The sequence below is a fragment of the Neovison vison genome, chromosome 6 (genome assembly GCF_020171115.1).
Source record: "Neovison vison isolate M4711 chromosome 6, ASM_NN_V1, whole genome shotgun sequence".
Classification (NCBI taxonomy): domain Eukaryota; kingdom Metazoa; phylum Chordata; class Mammalia; order Carnivora; family Mustelidae; genus Neogale; species Neogale vison.
This window is the reverse complement of record NC_058096.1, coordinates 161,711,517-161,735,909: the sequence shown is the minus strand read 5'-3', so window position 1 is coordinate 161,735,909 and position 24,393 is coordinate 161,711,517. Positions and strand designations below refer to the sequence as shown.

At 39.9% G+C, this 24,393-nt stretch overlaps 1 protein-coding gene across 2 annotated transcripts in view; it reads right to left on the bottom strand.

Annotated features, from left to right (window-relative positions):
• Positions 1–24,145, bottom strand: part of FBXL2 (F-box and leucine rich repeat protein 2) — a 164,304-nt gene extending 140,159 nt beyond the window's left edge. For both annotated transcript variants that reach the window (XM_044252769.1, XM_044252770.1), the window contains exon 1: positions 24,080–24,145. In XM_044252769.1, coding sequence (XP_044108704.1) covers positions 24,080–24,082 — 3 coding nt within the window. In that variant the 5' untranslated portion in view covers positions 24,083–24,145. The remainder of the gene's footprint in view (positions 1–24,079) is intronic.
• Positions 24,146–24,393: the final 248 nt, after the last annotated feature.

Below are 24,393 nucleotides of genomic sequence, written 5' to 3'. Positions count from 1 at the left end.
CCTATTCTCCTGAAATTGTTGCAAAAAATAGAAATGGAAGGAAAACTTCCAAACTCATTTTATGAGGCAAGCAGTACCTTGATCCCAAAACCAGACAAAGACCCCATCAAAAAAGAGAATTACAGACCAATTTTGCACAGATGCAAAAATGCTCACCAAAATACTAGCCAGTAGAATCCAACAGTACATTAAAAGGATTATTCACCATGACCAAGTGGGATTCCTTCCAGGGCTTGAAGGTTGGTTCAACATCTGCAAATCAATCAATGTGAGACCATACATTAATAAAAGAAAGAACAAGAACCATATGATACTCTCAATAGAGGCTGAAAAAGCATTTGACAAAGTACAGCATCCTTTCTTGATCAAAACTCTTCAAAGTGTAGGGATGGAGGGTACATACCTCAATATCATCAAAGCCATCTCCAAATAACCCACAGCGAACATCATTCTCAATGGAGAAAAACTGAGAGCTTTTGATGCTGAGGTGAGGAACATGGCACCACTGCTATTCAACATAGTACTAGAAGACCTAGCCTCAGCAATCAGACAACAAAAAGAAATGAAAGGCATCCAAATCAGCAACAAAGAAGCCACTATCACTCTTTGCAGATGATATGATACTTTATGTGGAAAACCCAAAAGACTCTACTCCAAATCTGCTAGAACTTGTACAGGAATTCAGTAAAGCATCAAGATATAAAATCAATGCACAGAAATCAGTTGCATTTTTATACACCAACTGCAAGACAGAAGAAAGAGAAATTAAGGAGTGGATCCAATTTACAAATGCACCCAAAACCATAAGATACCTAGTAGTAAACCTAGATAAAGAGGCAAAGAATCTGGTCTCAGAAAACAATAAAGTACTCATGAAATTGAGGAAGACACAAAGAAATGGAAAAATGTTCCATGCTCATGGATTGGGAGAAGAAATATTGTGAAAATGTCTATGCTACCTAAAGCAATCTATACATTTAATGCAATCCTTATCAAAATGCCATCAATTTTTTTCAAAGAAATGGAAGAAATAATCCTAAAATTTATATGGAACCAGAAGAGACCTCGAATAGACAGAGGAATATAGAAAAAGAAAGCCAAAGTTGGTAGCATCACAATTCCAGACTTCAAGCTCCATTACAAACTGTCGTCATCAAGATAGTATGGTACTGGCACAAAAACAGACACATAAATCAGTAGAACACAATAGAAAGCCCAGAAATAGACCCTCAACTCTATGGTCAACTAATCTTAGACAAATCAGGAAAGAATGTCCAGTGGAAAAAAAGTCTCTTCAACAAATGGCGTTGGGAAAATTGGACAGCCGCATGCAGAAAAATGAAACTGGACCATTTCCTTACACCACACACAAAAATAGACTCCAAATGGATGAAAGACCTCAATGTGAGAAAGGAATCCATGAATATTTTTGAGGAGAACACAGGCAGCAACCTCTTCGACCTCAGCTGCAGCAACTTCTTCCTAGAAACATCGCCAAAGGCAAGGGAAGCAAGGGCAAAAATCAACTACTGGGACTTCATCAAGATCAAAAGCTTTTGCACAGAAAAGGAAATAGTCAACAAAACCAAAAGACAACCAACAGAATGGGAGAAAATATTTGCAAATGACATATCAGATAAAGGGCTAGTATCCAAAATCTATAAAGAACTTATCAAACTCAACACCCAAAGAACAAATAATCCAATCAAGAAATGGGCAGAAGACATGAACAGACATTTCTGCAAAGAAGACATCCAGATGGCCAACAGACATGAAAATGCTCCACATCACTCAGCATCAGGGAAATACAAATCGATACCTCAATGAGATACCACCTCACACCAGTCAGAATGGCTAAAATTAACAAGTCAGAAATCGACAGATGCTGGCGAGGATGCAGAGAAAGGGGAACCCTCCTCCAGTGTTGGTGGGAATGCAAGATCGTGCAGCCACTCTGGAAAACAGCATGGATGTTCCTCAAAAAGCTGAAAATAGAGCTATCCTACAACCCAGCAATTGCACTACTGGATATTTACCCTAAAGATACAAATGTAGTGATCCGAAGGGGCACGTGCACCCAAATGTTTATAGCAGAAGTGTCCACAATAGCCAAACTATGGAAAGAGCCTAGATATCCATTGACATATGAATGGATAAAGAAGAGGTGGTGTATATATACAATGGAATACTATGCAGCCATCAAAAGAAATGAAATCTTGCCATTTGCGATGACATGGATGGAACCAGAGAGTATTATGGTGAACGAAATAAGTCAGAGAAAGACAATTATCATACTATCTTCCTGATATGAGGAATTTGAGAGACAAAGTAAGGGGTTTGTGGGTTAGGGAAGGAAAAAATGAAACAAGATGGGATCATGACAGAAACGAACCATAAGAGACTCTTAATCTCACAAAACAAACTGAGGGTTGCCTGGGGCGGTAGTGGGGTAGGGAGAGGATGGTTGGGTTATGGACATTGGGGGAGGGTACAAGCAATGGTGAGTGCTGTGAACTGTGTAAGCCTGATGATTTACAGACGTATACCCCTGAGGCTAATAATACATTATATGTTAATAAAATTTTTTAAAAATCAGCAGGAAGTAACACCAGGAGTTCCAGAGAGCCATGGGAAACCAAGTCTCTGCTCTTAAAGAGCCTGCATGCTGTATCATTCATTCCAAGATCCAGCAGAGAAAGAGCAGTTTGAAAGGCACTTGGGTTATACACAAAGGAGATTCACAGACTAATTTTAGAATCTTGCAGATCGCTGGGGGTGCAAGGGATCTGCAAGAGCTTTCTTTGGGAGAGGAACTGCTGGTGGGTGTCACTTCTCTTGACTTCTTTCAGTCTAGCTGGGCTTATACTTTTGGGAACCAGTTCTGACACCCTCCATGTATCTTCTTAGTACCACCAGCCCCAACCTGGAGTTCCTCTGTGCACCTAACTTAGCAAATGTCCCTACAAAGCAGTTCTCACCACACCACACACAGCAGGCAGCCCTGGCCAGGATCACCAATCCTACAAAATAACTCCCACCTTGGGGAGACAGAGGAGCGAACCCTGTCCACCAGCACAACCACAGTAGCTACAGCCAGGCCTCTCATCCCACTGGGGGCAAGCTCTGTCCAAAATGCACCTGTAGCAGTCACAACGAATCACTGCAGACAGCTGGGAAGCTCAGCCCTGTCCACCAGCATGCCTACAGCAGCTGTAGCTAAGCGACAATAGAAGGGCACATGCAGCCTACACAGAAGACACCCCCTGGAGTGCCTGGTTCTGGTGACCAGGAGAGACTGTGCTACTGGGTAACACAGGATGCCTTCTATATAAGGTCACCACTTTCAACACTGGGAAACATAGCTGACCCTACCTAATACATAAAAACAAACACTGATTCAGACAAAAATGAGACAGAGGAATATGTTCTGAATAAAAGAACAAGACAAAATTCCAAAAAAGAATTGTAAGTAAATGAAGATAAGCAATATACCTGATAAAGAATTTAAAGTAGGGGCGCCTGGGTGGCTCTGTGGGTTAAGCTGCTGCCTTCAGCTCAGGTCATGATCTCAGGGTCCTGGGATTGAGTCCCACATCGGGCTCTCTGCTCAGCAGGGAGCCTGCTTCCTTTCCTCTCTCTCTGCCTGCCTCTCTGCCTACTTGTGATCTCTCTCTGTCAAATAAATAAATAAAATCTTTTTTAAAAAAGAATTTAAAGTAATGGGCATTAATATACTCACTAGATTTGAAAGAAGAGTTGATGAACTCAGTGAGAACTTCAACCAAGAGTAAACATAGAAAGAACCAGTCAGAACTGAACAATACAGTAACTGAAGTGAAAAATACAAGCAGATTAGGGGATACAGAAGAGTAGATCAGCAATCTAAAAATCTGGGGAGTGGAAAGCAACCAAGATGAACAGCAAAAAGAAAAATGAACTTTAAAAAATGAGGATAGTTTAAGGGACCTCTGGGATTAACATTGAGTATGCTAACATTCACATTTTAGAGGTCCCAGAAGTAGACAGAGAAAGAACAGAAAACTTATTTGGAAAAAATAATAGCTGAAAACTTTCCTAACCTGGGGAAGGAAAAAAGTACCAATCAAAGGATGCACAGAAAGCACTAAACAAAATGAACCCAACAGAGTCTGCACTAAGTCGCATAATAATTAGAATGGTAAAAATGAGAGATGATCTTCAAAGCAGCAAAAGAAAACTGTTAAGTACAAGGGAAATCCCATAAAGCTACAAGATGAGTTTTCAGCATAAATTTTGCAGGCCAGAGGAAATGGCATGAAATAGTCAAAGTGCTGAAAGCAAAAAGCCTACAACCAAGAATATTCTACCCAGAAAAGTTATCATTCAGAATTGGGGAGCGATAAAGAGTTTTCCAGAAAAACAAAAGGTAAAGTAATTCATCACCACTAACCTAGCCTTACAAGAAATGTTAAAGGGACTTTTTAAATGGAAAAGAGGGGCACCTGAGTGGCTCAGTGGGTTAAGTCCCTGCCTTCAGCTCAGGTCATGATCTCAGAGTCCTGGGATCGAGTCCCGCATCAGGCTCTCTGCTAAGCAGGGAGCCTGCTTCCTCCTCTCTCTCTCTCTCTGCCTACCTCTCTGCCTACTTGTGATCTCTTTCTGTCAAATAAAATAAATAAAATCTTTTTTAAAAATTAAAATAAATGGAAAAGAAAAGGCAGTAACTAGAGGGAAGGAAAGGAAAAAACTTCACTGACCAAAGCAAACTTACAGTAAAGGTAGCAGATTAACTTATAAAGCTAAAATGAGGATTAAAAGATCAAAGTAATAAAATCAATTGTATCTACAAAAATCAGTCAAGAGATCCACTAAATAAAAAGATATACAATATAACATCATATACATAAAATGTGGAGGATTAATGTAGTGCTTATAGAATGTGTTCAAACTTAAACAACAGTTAACTTAATATAGACTGCTATATATATAGAATGTTATACATGAACTTCATGGTAACCAAACCAAAAACCTATGAAAACAAAAAATAAAGAAAAAAGAATCCAAGCATAATACTAAAGAAAGTCATCAAACAAGGGAAGAGAGCAAGAGAAGAAAGGAGCAAGAAACTAAAAAAAAAAACAAAAAACAAAAAAAAAAAAAAACAAACACAAATTAAGAAAATGGCAGTAATTACATACCTATCAATAATCACTTAAAATGTAAATGCACTAAATGCTCCATTCAAAAGACAGAAGAATGAATTAATTAAAAAAAATTTACACGTGGCCTAAAAGAGACTCACTACAAATCTAAAGATATGTACAGATTGAAAGTGAAGGGATGGGAAAAAAAATAGTCTGTGGAACTGGAAGTAGAAAAAAAGATGGGGTAGCAATACTTAGAGTAGACAAAACAGACTTTAAAACAGACTGTAATAAAAGGCCAAAAAAAGAGTATTGCTGCATAGTGATAAAGGGATCAAACCCAACAAGAGGATATATAAATTGTAAATAACTATGCACACAACTCAGGGACATCTAAATATGTAAAGCAAATATTAACAGACACAGAAAAAGACAGCAATATAATAATAACAGGAAGCTTTAACATATCACTTGCATTAATGGGTAGATCATCCAGACAGAAAATCAGTTAAGAAAACAATGCCTTTGAATGACACATTAGGCAGGATGGACATAACAAATACTACAGAACATTCCATCAGAAACAGCAGAATATACCTTCTTTTCAAGTGCACATGAGATATTTTTCAGGTTGCATCACATGTTAAGCCACAAAACAAATTTCAATCAACTTAGGAGGACTGAAATCATATCAAGCATCCTTTCCAATCATAGTGATATGAAACTAGAAAAAAAGTTGGAAAAAAACACATACTTTGAGGCTAAGCAACATACTGCTAAATAATCAGTGGGTCAAAAAAGAAATCAGAGAGGAAATTTTAAAATTCTAAAGAAAAAAAATGGAAATGCAATAGTTCAAAATCTTAGAGATGCAGTAAAAACAGTTTTAAGAGGACAGTTTATAGTGATATAGGACTGACTGAAGAAATAAGAAAAATCTCCAAAAACAATCTAAACTTGTACCTAAAGGAACTAGAAAAAGAATACAGCCCAAAGTGAGAAGGAAGGAAATACTAAAGATCAAAGAGAAATAAATGAGAGACAAAAAGTAGAAAAAATAATCACTGAAACTAAGAGCTGATTCTTTGAAAAGCTAAATTTGGTAAACCTTTAATCAGAGACATGAAAAAAAAAAAAACAAAAAATGAAGGGAGAGAAGTTAGAACGCACACCTCACAAGTACAAATGATTATGAGAGACTACTACAAAAAATTACATGTCAAAACACTGGACAACCTAGAAAAAAATACATAAATTTCTAGAAACATACAATCTTCCAAGACTAAATCAGGAATACAAAATATGAACAGACTGATTACCAGTAATGAAACTGAATCAATAATCAAAAACTCCCAATAAACCAAAGCCCAAGACCAGATGGCTTCCCAGGTGAATTCTATCAAACATTTAAAGAAGAGTTACTACCTATTTCTCTCAAACAATTTCAAAAACCAGAAGGCAAAGGAATGCCTCTAATTCATTCCACAAGGTCATATTACACTGATACCAAAACCAAAAATACAGTAACAAAAAAGAAAATCACAGATCAATATCTCTGATGAACACAGATGCAATAATCCTCAACAAAATATTTGCAAACTAAATTTAAAAATACATCAGAAGAATCATACACCACAATCAAGTAGGATTTATTCTAGAGATGCAAGGATGGTTCTACATCTGGAAATCAATGTGAAACAGCACATTAACAAAACAAAGCATAAAAATCATATGATCATCTCCATACAGGAAGAGCATGTGACAAAATTCAACATCAATTCATGAGAAAAACTCTCAACAAAGTTTAGAGGCAACATAAATGTAACAAAGATCATATATGACACACCCAGAGCTAACATCTTTTTTTTAATTTTTTAAATTTTTTATAAACATATATTTTTATCCCCAGGGGTACAGGTCTGTGAATCGCCAGGTTTACACACTTCACAGCACTCACCAAAGCACACACCCTCCCCAATGTCCATAACCCCATCCCCCTTCTCCCAACCCCCTCCCCGCAGCAACTCTCAGTTTGTTTTGTGAGATTAAGAGTCACTTATGGTTTGTCTCCCTCCCAATCCCATCTTGTTTCATTTATTCTTCTCCTACCCACTTAAGCCCCCATGTTGCATACCACTTCCTCATATCAGGGAGATCATATGATAGTTGTCTTTCTCCACCTGACTTATTTCGCTGAGCATGATACACTCTAGTTCCATCCATGTTGTCGTAAATGGCAAGATTTCATTTCTTTTGATGGCTGCATAGTATTCCATTGTGTATATATACTGCATCTTCTTGATCCATTCATCTGTTGATGGACATCTAGGTTCTTTCCATAGTTTGGCTATTGTGGACATTGCTGCTATAAACATTCGGGTGCACGTGCCCCTCTGGATCACTACGTTTGTATCTTTAGGGTAAATTCCCAGTAGTGCAATTGCTGGGTCATAGGGCAGTTCTATTTTCAACATTTTGAGGAACCTCCATGCTGTTTTCCAGAGTGGTTGCACCAGCTTGCATTCCCACCAACAGTGTAGGAGGGTTCCCCTTTCTCCGCATTCTCGCCAGCATCTGTCATTTCCTGTCTTGTTGATTTTAGCCATTCTGACTGGTGTGAGGTGATATCTCATTGTGGTTTTGATTTGTATTTCCCTGATGCCGAGTGATATGGAGCACTTTTTCATGTGTCTGTTGGCCATCTGGATGTCTTCTTTGCAGAAACGTCTGTTCATGTCCTCTGCCCATTTCTTGATTGGATTATTTGTTCTTTGGGTGTTGAGTTTGCTAAGTTCTTTATAGATTTTGGACACTAGTCCTTTATCTGATATGTCATTTGCAAATATCTTCTCCCATTCTGTCAGTTGTCTTTTGATTTTGTTCACTGTTTCCTTTGCTGTGCAAAAACTTTTGATCTTGATGAAATCCCAATAGTTCATTTTTGCCCTTGTTTCCCTTGCCTTTGGCAATGTTCCTAGGAAGATGCTGCTGCGGCTGAGGTCGAAGAGGTTGCTGCCTGTGTTCTCCTCAAGGATTTTGATGGATTCCTTTCTCACATTGAGGTTCTTCATCCACTTTGAGTCTATATTTGTGTCTGGTGTAAGGAAATGGTCCAATTTCATTTTTCTGCATGTGGCTGTCCAATTTTCCCAACACCATTTATTGAAGAGGCTGTCTTTTTTCCATTGGACATTCTTTCCTGCTTTGTCGAAGATTTGTTGACCATAGAGTTAAGGGTCTATTTCTGGGCTCTCTATTCTGTTCCATTGATCTATGTGTCTGTTTTTGTGCCAGTACCATGCTGTCTTGATGATGACAGTTTGTAATAGAGCTTGAAGTCCGGAATTGTGATGCCACCAACTCTGGCTTTCTTTTTCAATATCCCTTTAGCTACTCGAGGTCTTTTCTGGTTCCATATAAATTTTAGAATTATTTGTTCCATTTCTTTGAAAAAGATGGATGGTACTTTGATAGGAATTGCATTAAATGTGTAGATTGCTTTAGGTAGCATAGACATTTTCACAATATTTATTCTTCCAATCCAGGAGCATGGAACATTTTTCCATTTCTTTGTGTCTTCCTCAATTTCTTTCATGAATACTTTATAGTTTTCTGAGTATATATTCTTAGCCTCTTTGGTTAGGTTCATTCCTAGGTATCTTATGGTTTGGGGTGCAATTGTAAATGGGATTGTCTCCTTAATTTCTCTTTCTTCTGTCTTGTTGTTGGTGTAGAGAAATGCAACTGATTTCTGTGCATTGATTTTATATCCTGACACTTTACTGAATTCCTGTACAAGTTCTAGCAGTTTTGGAGTGGAGTCTTTTGGGTTTTCCCCATATAGTATCATATAATCTGCAAAGAGTGATAGTTTGACTTCTTCTTTGCCAATTTGGATGCCTTTAATTTCCTTTTGTTGTCTGATTGCTGAGGCTAGGACTTCTAGTACTATGTTGAATAGCAGTGGTGATAATGGACATCCTACCGTGTTCCTGACCTTAGCGGAAAAGCTTTCAGTTTTTCTCCATTGAGAATGATATTTGCAATGGGTTTTTCATAGATGGCTTTGATGATATTGACGTATGTGCCCTCTATCCCTACACTTTGAAGAGTTTTGATCAGGAAGGGATGCTGTACTTTGTCAAATGCTTTTTCAGCATCTACTGAGAGTATCATATGGTTCTTGTTCTTTCTTTTATTGATGTGTTGTATCACATTGATTTGCGGATGTTGAACCAACCCTGGAGCCCTGGAATAAATCCCACTTGGTCGTGGTGAATAATCCTTTTAATGTACTGTTGAATCCTATTGGCTAGTATTTTGGTGAGAATTTTCGCATCTGTGTTCATCAAGGATATTGGTCTATAGCTCTCTTTTTTGATGGGATCCTTGTCTGGTTTTGGGATCAAGGTGATGTTGGCCTCATAAAATGAGTTTGGAAGTTTTACTTCCATTTCTATTTTTTGGAACAGTTTCAGGAGAATAGGAATTAGTTCTTCTTTAAATGTTTGGTAGAATTCCCCCGGGAAGCCGTCTGGCCCTGGGCTTTTCTTTGTTTGGAGATTTTTAATGACTGTTTCAATCTCCTTACTGGTTATGGGTCTGTTCAGGCTTTCTATTTCTTCCTGGTTCAGTTGTGGTAGTTTATATGTTTCTAGGAATGCATCCATTTCTTCCAAATTGTCAAATTTGTTGGCGCAGAGTTGCTCATAGTATGTTCTTATAATAGTTTGTATTTCTTTGGTGTTAGTTGTGATCACTCCTCTTTCATTCATGATTTTATTTATTTGGGTCCTTTCTCTTTTCTTTTTGATAAGTCTGGCCAGGGGTTTATCAATTTTATTAATTCTTTCAAAGAACCAGCTCCTAGTTTCGTTGATTTGTTCTATTGTTTTTTTGGTTTCTATTTCATTGATTTCTGCTCTGATCTTTATGATTTCTCTTCTCCTGTTGGGCTTAGGGTTTCTTTCTTGTTCTTTCTCCAGCTCCTTTAGGTGTAGGGTTAGGTTGTGTACCTGAGACCTTTCTTGTTTCTTGAGAAAGGCTTGTACCGCTATATATTTTCCTCTAAGGACTGCCTTTGTTGTGTCCCACAGATTTTGAACCATTGTGTTTTCATTATCATTTGTTTCCATGATTTTTTTTTCAATTCTTCTTTAATTTCCCGGTTGACCCATTCATTCTTTAGAAGGATGCTGTTTAGTCTCCATGTATTTGGGTTCTTTCCAAACTTCCTCTTGTGGTTGAGTTCTAGCTTCAGAGCATTGTGGTCTGAAAATATGCAGGGAATGATTCCAATCTTTTGATACCGGTTGAGTCCTCATTTAGGACCGAGGATGTGATCTATTCTGGAGAATGTTCCATGTGCACTAGAGAAGAATGTATATTCTGTTGCTTTGGGATGAAATGTTCTGAATGTATCTGTGATGTCCATCTGGTCCAGTGTGTCGTTTAAGGCCTTTATTTCCTTGTTGATCTTTTGCTTGGATGATCTGTCCACTTCAGTGAGGGGAGTGTTAAAGCCCCCTACTATTATTGTATTATTGTTGATGTGTATCTTTGATTTTGTTATTAATTGGTTTATATAGTTGGCTGCTCCCACGTTGGGGGCATAGATATTTAAAACTGTTAGATCTTGTTGGACAGACCCTTTGAGTATGATATAGTGTCCTTCCTCATCTCTTATTATAGTCTTTGGCTTAAAATCTAATTGATCTGATATAAGGATTGCCAGTCCTGCTTTCTTCTGCAGTCCATTAGCATGGTAAATTCTTTTCCACCCCCTCACTTTAAATCTGGAGGTGTCTTTGGGCTTAAAATGAGTTTCTTGGAGGCAACATATAGATGGGTTTTGTTTTTTTATCCATTCTGATACCCTGTGTCTTTTGATTGGGGCATTTAGCCCATTAACATTCAGGGTAGCTATTGAGAGATATGATTTTAGTGCCATTGTATTGCCTGTAAGGTGACTGTTACTGTATATTGTCTCTCTTCCTTTCTGATCTACCACTTGTAGGCTCTCTCTTTGCTTAGAGGACCCCTTTCAGTATTTCCTGTAGAGCTGGTTTGGTGTTTGCAAATTCTTTCAGTTTTTGTTTGTCCTGGAAGCTTTTAATCTCTCCTTCTATTTTCAATGATAGCCTAGCTGGATATAGTATTCTTGGCTGCATGTTTTTCTCGTTTAGTGATCTGAAAATATCATGCCAGCTCTTTCTGGCCTGCCAGGTCTCTGTGGATAAGTCAGCTGCCAATCTAATATTTTTACCATTGTATGTTACAGACTTCTTTTCCCAGGCTGCTTTCAGGATTTTCCTTTGTCACTAAGGCTTGTAAATTTTACTATTAGGTGATGGGGTGTGGGCCTATTCTTACTGATTTTGAGGGGTGTTCTCTAAACCTCCTGAATTTTGATGCTCGTTCCCTTTGCCATATTGGGGAAATTCTCCCCAATAATTCTCTCCAGTATACCTTCTGCTCCCCTCTCTCTTTCTTCTTCTTCTGGAATCCCAATTATTCTAATGTTGTTTCGTCTTATGGTGTCACTTATCTTTCGAATTCTCCCCTCGTGGTCCAGTAGCTGTTTGTCCCTCTTTTGCTCAGCTTCTTTATTCTCTGTCATTTGGTCTTCTATATCGCTAATTCTTTCTTCTGCCTCATTTATCCTAGCAGTGAGAGCCTCCATTTTTTTTTCCGACTGTGATAATTTTAATAACACAACCACTACATTGTAAAAGAGAGCTACATGTTACTACTAACAATCAAAATCAGGTTTTTACACTGTGAAAGAGTAAATATAAATATAAGGGCTCATCTTAACGGTGTAAAGCAATCATACAGATGATTGATAACATCAAATAACCTAAAAGTCACTGAAGTTTATTTTATATAAACACTCTTATGTGACACATAATATGTTTTCCAGTATTTTTGCAGTAAATAAATCTTCCTAATTGCTCTTTGCTTGAGTTAACACTGACATCACGTAGTTCCCATTCTAGTAAAGCAGTGGTTACTCAATAGGGAGAGATACACCAAGAGTATGACAGACGGTACGGGAAGGGTGGTCAAGTATTTAAAATCTCACCCAGATGACACAAATAACAAAAATTCTCCACTGAGTTAATGAATATAGGGTGAGGATTAAGATCATCCTAACAAACATGAAGCTCAGAATTCTATGGTTAATACATAACTGCCTTCTTTTTGGTCACGAAATCCATGAAAACTAGATAAGATTCCTAGGAAAGGTACTGATTGTGCAGGAGTTTTCTCACTGATGGAATACTCTTCATCTGAAAACAGTGAAAAAATGTAATGACGCAGCTACTGCTCCAAAGAAGCCACACAGGAGATTGACACGGTAGGCAACCGAACCAAAAGGAAGGAGTATGATTGCCAGTTTAGCCACCAGCATGAACAAAGGATAGCCAGGAGGATGGGCAACTCCAAGCTCATGTGCGGCTGTGATCAGTTCCCCCGAGTCTCCCCCCAGCACCGTGAGGGGGCAGCGTGAGGATGAACACGGCGGCCAACATGGCCACGCCACCGCGGAGGCCCCCAGAGCGCCGCAGCCCCACCCAGGCTGCCCGCCCTGGGCGGGGCCCCTGATGTCACCATGGAGACCCATGCGCCCCTGAGGCCCGGGGAAGGAGGCCCCGACGGGCCCAAGGACTCGGGCAGCCCCGGGCTTCCCCAGCGACAGGCGAGTGCACCCCGCGTAGCGGCTTCTGGGTCTGAGAGCCTCCATTTTTGATTGCACCTCATGAATAGCTTTTTTTATTTCAACTTGGTTAGATTTTAGTTCTTTTATTTCTCCAGAAAGGGCTTTTATATCTCCCGAGATATTTCTCTAATATCTTCCATGCCTTTTCCGAGCCCGGCTAGAACCTTGAGAATTGTCATTCTGAATTCTAGATCTGACATATTACCAATGTCTGTATTGATTAGGTCCCTAGCCTTCAGTGCTGCCTCTTGTTCTTTTTTTTGTGGTGAATTTTTCCACCTTGACATTTTGTCCAGATAAGAGTATATGAAGGAGCAAGTAAAATATTAAAAGGAGACCCAGGAAAATATGCTTTAACCAAATCAGAAGAGATCCCAAATCATGAGGTGGGAGAAAGGGGATAGAAAGAGGTTCAAAAAAAAGAAAGGAAAAAAAAAGGAATTATAAAAAGAAAATGAATAAAGAAAAGTATGAAAAAGAAAAAATATATATTAGATAAACTAGTTTAAAAACGTTAAAAATGAAAAGGTAAAAGTTAAAAAAAAATTTTTAATTTAAAAAAAATTTAAAAATTTAGCAAAAGAAGAGAAAAAAATAAAAAAGAAAAAAGTTACTTTAAATGCAAGACTAAAAAATCACAGGGAGAAAGCCATGAGTTCCATGCTTTGCTTTCTCCTCCTCTACTGCTGCTCTCCTTAGTATTGAAACCGCACTCCTTGGTAGGTGAACTTGGTCTTGGCTGGATTTCTTGTTGATCTTCTGGGGGAGGGGCCTGGTGTAGTGATTCTCAAGTGTCTTTGTCCCAGGCGGAATTGCACCGCCCTTATCAGGGGCCGGGCTGAGTAACCCGCTCGGGTTTGCTTTCAGGAGCTTTTGTTCCCTGAGCGCTTTCCGTAGAGTTCTGGAGGACGGGAATACAAATGGCGGCCTCCTGGTCTCCCGCCCGGAGGAGCCAAGAGCCCGGGGCCCCACTCCTCAGTGCGCCCTCAGAGAACAGCACCCAGTAACTCCCGTCTGCCTGACCTCCAGCAGAGCTCCGAGCTCACCGAGCCTGCAGCCGGTTCAAGGTAACCGCGAGCTGCGAGCTTACTGTCGGCTCTGTCTCTGTAGCCGGCTTTCTCACTCCAATACCCACAAGCTCTGCGACACTCAGACACCCCCGATCCTTCTGTCACCCTGCGGGACCTGAGACCACGCTGAACCCGCATGGGCTTCACCCCAGTTTAGCCTCTGGAGTGATGTCCCTTAGTGGAACAGACTTTTAAAAGTCCTGATTTTGTGCTCCGTTGCTCCGCCGCTTGCCGGGAGCCGGCCCCTCCCCCCGGGGTCTATCTTCCCGTCGCTTTGGATTCACTTCTCCGCCAGTCCTACCTTTCAGAAAGTGGTTGTTTTTCTGTTTCTAGAATTGCTGTTCTTCTTCTCTTCGATCTGCCAATGGATTTGCAGGTGTTTGCACTCTTTAGATAAGCTATCTAGCTGATCTCCTGCTAGCTGAAGTAGTCTCAGCCTGCTACTTCTCGCCATCTTGACTCCTCCTCCAGAGCTAACATCTTAATAGTGAAAAGCTGAAACCTTTTCCTCTAAGATCAGAAACAAGAAAAGAATGTCTATTCTCACCACTTTTATCCAAAATAGTACTGGAAGTGCTAGCCACAGCACTCAGACAAGAAAAAGAAATAAAAAACATCCAAACTGGAAAGGAAGAAGTACAACTGTCACTATTTGTAAATGACATTATACTACATATAGAAAATCCTAAAGACTCCACCAAAACACTATTAGAGTAAATTAATCTGGTAAAGTTTCAATTCAGTAAAGGATCCAAAATCAATAGAGGAATCAGTTGCATTTCTGTACATTAATAACAAACTAACAAAAGGAAGTTAAGAAAACAATCCCATTTACAATTACATCAAAAATAATAAGATACCTAGGAATAAATTTACCAAGGAGGTTAAAGACTTGTATTCTGAAAACTGTAAGACAGTAGTGAAAGAAATTGAAGATGACAAAAATAAATGGAAAAATATACCATGCTTCATGGACTGGAAGAATTACTATTCTTAAAATGTCCACATTACCCTAAGCAATCTACAGATTCAGTGCCATACCTATCAAAATACCAATAGTACTTTTCACAGAGCTAGAGCAAAGAATCCCAAAATTAATGTGGAACCACTAAAGCCTCCAAAGAGCCAAAGTAATCTTGAGAAAGAAGAACAAAGTTGTAGGTATTATAATCCCAGATTTCAAACTACACTACAAAGATAGCATAATCAAAACAGCATGATATTGGCATAAAAACAAACACATAGATCAACAGGATAGACCAGAGAGCCTAGAAACAAACTCATGCATACCTGATCAATTAATCTATGACAAACAGAGAATATACAGTGGTGACAGAACAGTTTCTTCAATAAGTGGTGTTGCTAAAACTGGACAGCCACATGCAAAAGAATGAATCTGGACCACTATCTTACACCATTCACAAAAACTAAAAATGAATTAAAGACTTGAAAGTAAGATCTGAAACTGTAACACTCCTCCAAGAAAACACAGGCAGTGAGCTCCTTGATGATAGCTTGGAGACAGTTTGTTGGGTTTGATACCAAAAACAAAGGCAACAAATGCAAAAGTAAACAGTGGAACTGTATCAAACTATTTAAAAAAACTGTTGCACAACAAAGGACACCATCACAAAAATGAACCTACTGTATAGGAGAAAATATTTGCGAATCTTTTATCTGATAAGTGGTTAAGGGCTAAACTATACAATGAACTCATACAACTCTGTAGCAAAAAAAAAAAAAAAAGAAAAAATCTAATTTAAAAAATGGGCAGATCTAAACAAACATTCTTCCAAAGAAGACACACAGATGGCCAACTTGTACAAAGGCAATCAACATCATTAATCATTAGGGAATACAAATTAAAACCACAATGAGATCACCTCACCTGTCACAATGGCAATTATTAAAAAGATAAGGAGTAACAAGTGTTGGCAAGGATGTGGAGAAAAGGGAATCCTGCACACTGTTTGGTAGGAATGTAAACTGGTGCAGCCACTGTAGAAAACAATCTGGAGGTTCCTCAAAAAGTTCAAAATAGAACCACCCTATGATCCAGATATTACTTCTGGGTATTTATCTGAAGAAAAGGTAAACAACCTGAAAAGATATCTGTACCCCATGTTCACTGCAGCATTATTTACAATAGCAAAGATATGGAAAAACCTAAGTGACAACTGATGGATGAATGGATAAAGAAAATGTGGTGTATATATATGTATTATACAATATAATAAATACCATTATGCAATATAATACAAATATTATTCAGCCATAAAAAGGAGGAAATCTTGCCATTTGCAACAACATGGATCTGGAGAGTATAAATCCTATTTATGCTAAGTGAAATAAGTCCCATAGAGAAAAACAAATATCCTATGATCTCATATATATGTGGAATTTAAATAAAACACACACACCTGATAGACTGTGGTTCCCAGGGGTGGGGAGGGGGCAAAGTGAATGAAAGGGGTCAAAAGGTACAAACCTCCCTCTCCCACTCCTCCTGCTTGTGTTCCCTCTCTCACTGTATCTCTCTCTCTCTCTGTCAAATAAATAAATATTTTTAAAAATAAAGAAAATAAATAAGGCACAGGGATGTAAGTACGACATGATGACTACAGTAATACTGTACAGCATATATTTGAAAGTTGCTAAGAGAGTAGATCTTAAAAGTTCTCTTCACAAGAAAAAAATTTTTTTTCAAGATTAACTTATTTGTGAGAGAGGGAGAGAGAGAACACAAGCAGGGGGAGAAGCAGGCAGAGGGAGAAGACAACTCCCTGCCCAGTAAGGAGCCCAATGTGAGACTTGATCCCGGGACCCTGGGATCATGACCCGAGCTGAACACAGATGCTCAACAGACTGAGCCACCCAGGTGTCCCAAGATAAAAAAATTTATAACTTATATGGAAATGGATATTAACTGTGCCTACTGTGGTAATCATTTCTCAGTATATACAAATACTGAATTATTATGTTATACATCTGAAACTAACATTGTTTTATGTCAATGATATTTGAATTTAAAAAACCCAGTACTTTACCTCCACAAAGGGCAGCTCCTTCTTTAGGTTAAGGTAGAGATAGGGAGGTAAAGGGAACTAAATCCTTTTAATCTATGGTTGAGCTGGGTTTGAGATTTTTTTTTTTTTAATATTTGTTAGATTCAGTTTAAGAATGGCTTAAAAACATTTTAGGGTGAGGTGAGAACCTTCAGGAGAAGTCAAGATCTGAGCAGTGGTGAAACTTCACACATCTCTGAGCTGTACAACTTAGCTGCTTGCTTTTGAACTCAAGAGATTTTTCCCTATTTTGCGTTCTTGCTGCCAGCTGGGGAGCTGTCTTTGCTCTGCACTAAGCACCCTTCACTGCCTGTGCCTTAAGATATGTCTGTCCGATGGCCAAAAGACACATGAAAAAGTGCTCCATATCACTCGGCATCAGGGAAATACAAATCAAAACCACAATGAGATATCACCTCACACCAGTCAGAATGGCTAAAATCAACAAGTCAGGAAATGACAGATGCTGGCGAGGATGCGGAGAAAGGGGAACCCTCCTACACTGTTGGTGGGAATGCAAGCTGGTGCAACCACTCTGGAAAACAGCATGGAGGTTCCTCAAAATGTTGAAAATAGAACTGCCCTATGACCCAGCAATTGCACTACTGGGAATTTACCCTAAAGATACAAACGTAGTGATCCAGAGGGGCACGTGCACCCGAATATTTATAGCAGCAATGTCCACAATAGCCAAACTATGGAAAGAACCTAGATGTCCATCAACAGATGAATGGATCAAGAAGATGTGGTATATATACACAATGGAATACTATGCAGCCATCAAAAGAAACGAAATCTTGCCATTTGCGACAACATGGATGGAACTAGAGCGTATCATGCTTAGCGAAATAAGTCAAGCGGAGAAAGACAAATATCATATGATCTCCCTGATATGAGGAATTGGTGATGCAACATGGGGGCTTAAGTGGGTAGGAGAAGAATCCATGAAACAAGATGGGATAGGGAGGGAGACAAACCATAAGTGACTCTTAATCTCACAAAACAAACTGTGGGTTGCTGGGGGGAGGGGGGTTGGGAGAAGGGGGATGGGGTTATGGACATTGGGGAGGGTATGTGCTTTTGGGTAAATTGGAAGGGGAGATGAACCATGAGAGACTATGGACTCTGAAAAACAATCTGAGGGGTTTGAAGTGGCGGAGGGGTGGGAGGTTGGGGTACCAGGTGGTGGGTATTATAGAGGGCACAGCTTGCATGGAGCACTGGGTGTGGTGAAAAAATAATGAATACTGTTTTTCTGAAAATAAATAAATTGGAAAAAAAAAAAAAGATATGTCTGTCTCTCTCTACCCTGTGCTCTGACTCCACCTTCTGAGAGGTGTTGCCTTATTCTCAGTGAAAATCTGGATAGTCACAGAGGGCTACTTGTCAGCTCTCCCGCCGTGCCCCGGCCTGTGGTAACCCTACTTTATACTTGGTAAAAGTCCCTAGTGCTTCAGAGAGATTTGTATTAACTCTCCAGCCCTCCCTCTATTCTTTAACAGAGTCCACCCACCTCAGGATCATTCTTAGCTCTCTTTCCCTGACCCCAGCCTCCAGCATACTATATTCTTAAACTCAGTGAAGGCTCCTGGGAAAAGGGTGGCAGGTGGGTGAAGCCTTACTCTGTGGCTGGGGCTCTTCAAAATTCCAAATTGTCACTCCAGCCCACACACAGTCAATGAAGGTTTGGCTGGTTTCTCTTCACTGGTCTGTAGAAGATTCTTCTTCCTCCTGCTATCCCACCATACATGGAAGTATCTATGTGTCTCCTTTTTTTCTGGGAAGGCTCATTATGTTCTGAATTTTAATTTATTTAGATGTCTTTGTGTCCTCAGTTCTCTGGTGATTTTTTAGAGAACTACCATTTTCTAGCTTCTTCACCTTTCTCATTATTACAGTGGAAACAACGTCTAACTTTTGCAACTTGCGACATCCTCACAGAAAGTAGCAGTCTTTCTTACCCCTTTCGATGACAGAAAACAGACCTGGAGCAGATAAATAACTTGCAAAAGGTTTAAAACTTAAAGAAACAACTGTAATTTAAACTTATATTTCCTGACTCCAAGTCTAGAAGTTCTTTGCATGCACAAAGGAGTTCTTTATACTGCACAACAGGTAGTAAAAAGGCGATTTGTCTGAGTCATTTACCCTTTCAGTATTTCTAGTTTGTAAACTGAAAGGACTGTGCTAGAGAAACTCAAAAGTCTCCTTCAAATCTAGTACTTCAAGATACAATTAAGTCTGTGTCTTTAAAATATATACCATCACAGTTTCTGAAAGACTAATTGTCTTTAGATTTTACATGTCTAATAAGCGTCACAAATTCATCAAGTCCCAAACTAACTCCTGTTTTCTTTATCCATGCCCTAAATTTACTTTTCCCCTGGTCTTCATCTTAGTAGATGACAACTCCTTCCTATCCCTCAAGCTGAAGTCATGGAAATCATCCTTGACTTTCTTCTCTATTTCACAACAAATCCATCAACTAATCCTATGGATTACTGTAATAATGTCTATCTAGTGTCCTCTGTTTTTGTCCTTCCTCCCCCTCACTCATAGCCCAAATGTATTTTCCACAGAGCAGAGAGAATGGTCCTTTTAAAAGTTGTATTATGTCATTCTTCTTAAACCCTGCCAATCGCTTCCCCCTTCCCACAAATGGAAAGAAAAAGTTCTTCAAATGGCTTATAAATCCTATGTGATTTGGCCTAACTACTTTGATCTTACCTCCTACCATGTACCCCTGTCTTACAACACTCCAGCCATACTGATTTCCTTGCAGTTCCTCCAACACATCTGGGATGATCTCTCCTCAGGACCTTTGCATTTGGTTCCTCTCATAAAATGGCCTATATCTAGGCATTCCCATGAGATAGACTCTGCTCAAATGTCATCTTATCAGAGAGGCCTTCCATTACACTCTATATAAAAAGCAACTCCTCCTTCCTCTCATCCACTCTCTCATCCTGCCCTAAAACTTCCTTTCTCTCTCACTCAGCTTTAGTTTTCTTCAAAGCACTTTCACAACCTTATCTGTATGTTTATTACGTCTTCCTGCCACCCCAACGTAAGCTCCATGAGGGCAGAGCCTTGTCTGTGTCATTGCTGGACACCCACTGCCTACAACAGTGACTGGTACCCAGTAGCCTACAATAAACATTTGCTGGATAGAAAACCTCAGAACAGAAAATTTTAATGGAAAGACAATTATAGGGGCAGCACTGAGAACTCAAAAAGCTGGGTTTGAACCTCAATTCTGACTCTGCAAAAATTTTCCCAACAACTGCCCTGTTCTTTCTTACACCCCTCTCATAGCCACCCCCGTGCTGAAGGTGGTAGTAGTAGAGGTAGAGGTTAGAGGTGAGACACAAAATGTGGCAGGGAAGGCAAAAGTAAAAGTGTAGCCCAACCCACGGCTGGCCATATTTGAGCTTTGGTTGTCTGCCCTCTTAAGGCAGGGGAAGGAGGGTGGCCAAGTAAATCCCACAGGATGTCATTAAACAACATCGTAACAGAGAGTTTGTTGGGGTGCCTGGGTGGCTCAGTCGTTAAAGCATCTGCCTTTGGCTCAGGTCATGATCCCAGGGTCCTGGGATCAAGTGGCAAGACTGCTTCTCCCTCTCCCACTCCCACTGCTTGTGTTCCCTCTCTCACTCTGTCTCTCTCTGTCAAATAAGTAAATAATCTTAAAAAAAAGAGAGAGTTTGTCATAAAATGAAAAAGAGCTTGCTGGCTCAGCCAATAAAACACCAAAGACTCTTAATCTTGGCAAAGTACAGTTATGCTACACACTGGGAACAATGTTTAGTTTGGAAAGAAGCCAAAGTATAATGGTTAAGATGCCAGACTTTAGAGACATACTGGTTGACTTCAAATCCAGGCTCTGCCACTCACTATATGGCCTTGGACAAATTACCTCATCAATCTGGTTCTGTTAAATGGGTATAATAATGCCAATCTCAGAGGGATGTGGAAGGATTAAATGAGATAAATGTGAAGTGATCCGCCTAAAACTGGACAATGTCAAAGGGCTCTATAAAAAAGTTATTGTTAGAGTTCTAAAAATTATGCTTCATCCCCAGCACAGTGCAGACCAAAGGGAGACCAATATTACTAATAGAAGGAAAATGTATTCTTTTTATGATCTTTTGACATAGATCTCATTCTATTAGCTCTCTTAACTATACCATGTGACAAGAGACCAAAACTGTCCGTAAACCTTGGTATATTTTATTGCAAAGCTCCCCCTGCCTTGTACTTCCCAACACCTCTGAGAAGTCCTAACCACAGATAAACACAGAAAGAGAAGTACAGAAATAGCTAGAAAGTCCAAGTGAGCAAGTTAAAATGGGAAGAGTAATGATACAATGTTATACTTCCGAGAAAAAAAAAATCTGCCTTATAAGCTAAATTAAAGTATTAGGCAACAGCAAAAATATGACAAAAGGTATCCCAATGTATATTCTGATCCATATGAATCAAATTGGTGTCTTCTGGAAACCATTTTAGAATATACAACTGAAATATATGTTAAAATTACTATCAGGAAAAATCTCAGACAATAGAATTTTATTTTTTAAAATATATTCATCCTCCAACTCTAAATGGCTTTATGTAAAACACTGGTCTTTGTGATTCACAAAAAGCATGTGTCAATTCCTGAAAGCAAAGCGAAATGATAGGAGAAACTTTCAATGCTATTACAGCCATGAGTATGAACCCCAATTCAACAATCTGCCTTTATTAATTGCTCTTCATTTCATCTTTGTGAAAAAGGGGAGGGAAAAGTAAGAGGAAAGAAGACTAGGCATGACTACCCTGCTCTGTAGCATCTAGCTTAGGGCCAGGAATAACAAAATACAAGTATTTGTTAAGTGCTCAAAAATATTAAAATCCAAATAGGAAAACAAATTTCCTAACACACACCTGGCATATATATTGGGGAAACATAACACTGATGCACTATATATTATAGTATAATCTAGTGTTTACATAAGCAGGTTCTGAAACAATCTGCCTGGATTTGAAATCTCCCTTAATTTATCAGCTGGGTGACTTGGGCAAGTTACTCTTCTGCACCTCGATTTCCTCATCTCTAAAATGAGGAAATGGTATCTTCTTCATAGGGTTGTTGTGATGGTTAAATAAGATACATGAGGTGCTTAGAAAAATATCTCACTTAGAATGTACATAATAAATGCCAGCTGTCATTAAAGAACAGAAATTAGTGGCTTAACTGAGGAAATTTTCATTGAGAGATAGTTAAGCAGAGTTCCAAATTTATGTGCAGTTATTCTTATCAACCGCTAAAGTTGTATGCTTAGATTCAAGCATTCAATGAACAGTGATGTTATGATCTTGAATATAGTTCTGGGGATTACATAGGCAGCTTCCTCATTCCCCCTCCTATACAACTAACCATTCCCTGCTCTTGTTGGAGCCCAGGCATCAGTTCATCATAAAATTAAATCCCTTCCGTGAATGAAATTCTTAATGCTTAAAAACAGACAAAAAGCAAAAAAAATTTGTAAGTTTAGCAAACCAACCACTAGTACACAAGTATAGTAGAATGCTTTTAAAGTAAGTAAAACTCTAAAATGCACAATTGTGAATCAAGGTGGACTGTGGGTCAGGATGGAAGGAGAGAAGAAAAGAAAAATGGGCAACAGGAGGAATAGAAGACTTCAGAGACCTGTGAAAATTTAATTCCAGAATATTCTTCCTTTCTCTTTGCTATAATTGTAAGAGCTTATCTCACATATAACATATAACATTTTGCAATATTTACAACACTCAGATTTTTGTAAATTCATTTTCCAAAACTCTTGTGAGGCTTCATTAATTTGTCACTTAAAAGCAATTCAGAATTAAAAAGAAACATACACAAAATAAAGACCACATTTCTGTTATTTGTGGGTAATTTTTCCCCCACTATCAAAAGACCACACATCTGGTAGTTGTTTTTTCAGAGCCAATGATAGATACAGACCAGCCACCTTCTCTTCCCATCATGCCTCCCCCTGGTTACAGAAAAAAGAAAAGAAAAGTCTGCCAGGGTTCCAAATGGTAGGTTTTTCTCTCCAGGCCAACTGACACACGGGGAGACCCCCCCCCCCCCGCCTTCTCAGCTTATTAGCACTTTACTGTAGATAAAGAGCAAATCTACACTAGTGATTGTTCAAAAAAACTGTTTCTTAAAGTCAGACATTTCTTTATAATCTGCGCCAAGCCCCTCTCAAATATTCTAGATCAAAGGTGTGTCCCCAACAGAGTCCAGCTCCTCTCTTCTTTTACACCCTTTGGAGGCCTCCCGAGAAATCACATCTTTTGGTCAGCAATTCCATGAATCTTGTCTAGTCAAGCCAACACCTCAGCTGAGTCTTCAAGTCAGGTGTTAAAAACGAGCTTAATGGGGGCCAGGTGGTATGCCCACTCGCTCTCAAGTTTTTTGAAAAAGTAGTGATTTAAGACGTTTACAATATACTAATTACTAATTAAATCCCTTAAGGGGTTGTGCACGAGGAAAACCTCGTTTAATACGCCCATTTTTTTGGAAAGGAGGAGGAAAAATCCAAAATTACATATTTAAATTCCTCCACACGCTAAAAATCCTGTCAATGATGAATTTTAAAGAAATCTCTACTATGTATTGTATTATTTATATATAATTGCGTAGAAAAAAGACAGGTAGAACAGAGACTGCAAAATAGTGTTAATACAAATATACGGTACATAGATCCCTTCTCAAAAAAAAGAAAAAAACCACACCCTCTCTGGGTGGCTTCCCAGGCTCGCCAGGACCAAAAAGCGTCACGCTGTCCGGCGGCCCACAGGGGTCCCAGCGGAGGCCCAGACCTTCAACGCAGAGAAGGCTGCGTCGCCGGCGCCCCGGGGCAGGCGGGCGCTCCGGGTCCCCCGGGGCTCCCCCTCCCCCGGGCCCGCCCAGTCCTGTCCTGCCCTGCCCCGCAGTCCCGCAGGCCGCAGCCCGGCCTCTCCGCGACCCCGGCGCAGCCGCGGGAACCGAGCAGGGGCCGCGCGGGTGTTCGGCCCGGGCGGGGAAGGGCGGGGCGGCCCAACCCGCTGGGGCCCCAGACTCACCATGGCCGAAGAGCAGCGAGCGCGCCCACAGCCCGAAGTCACAAGGCGCCGGCAACGCCCGTTGTCCTGGTGACGCCAGCTGGGCGCCCCGCCTCGTTCCCAAGGTGGGCTCGGAGACGGCCATTGGCGGCTGTCGAGCACGTGACGTGCAGGGCGGTGCCGTTTGGACCGCCCCCACGCCCCCCTCCGACCCTTGCCTCTGCTCCTGGGCGGGGCCTCAAGGCCTCGTACACTCTGCATCTGGACCATCATCATCCTGATCACCTTGACATCCCTCACCTGACAGATAACCCCCGCCTCAGGCTGCCCAGCTG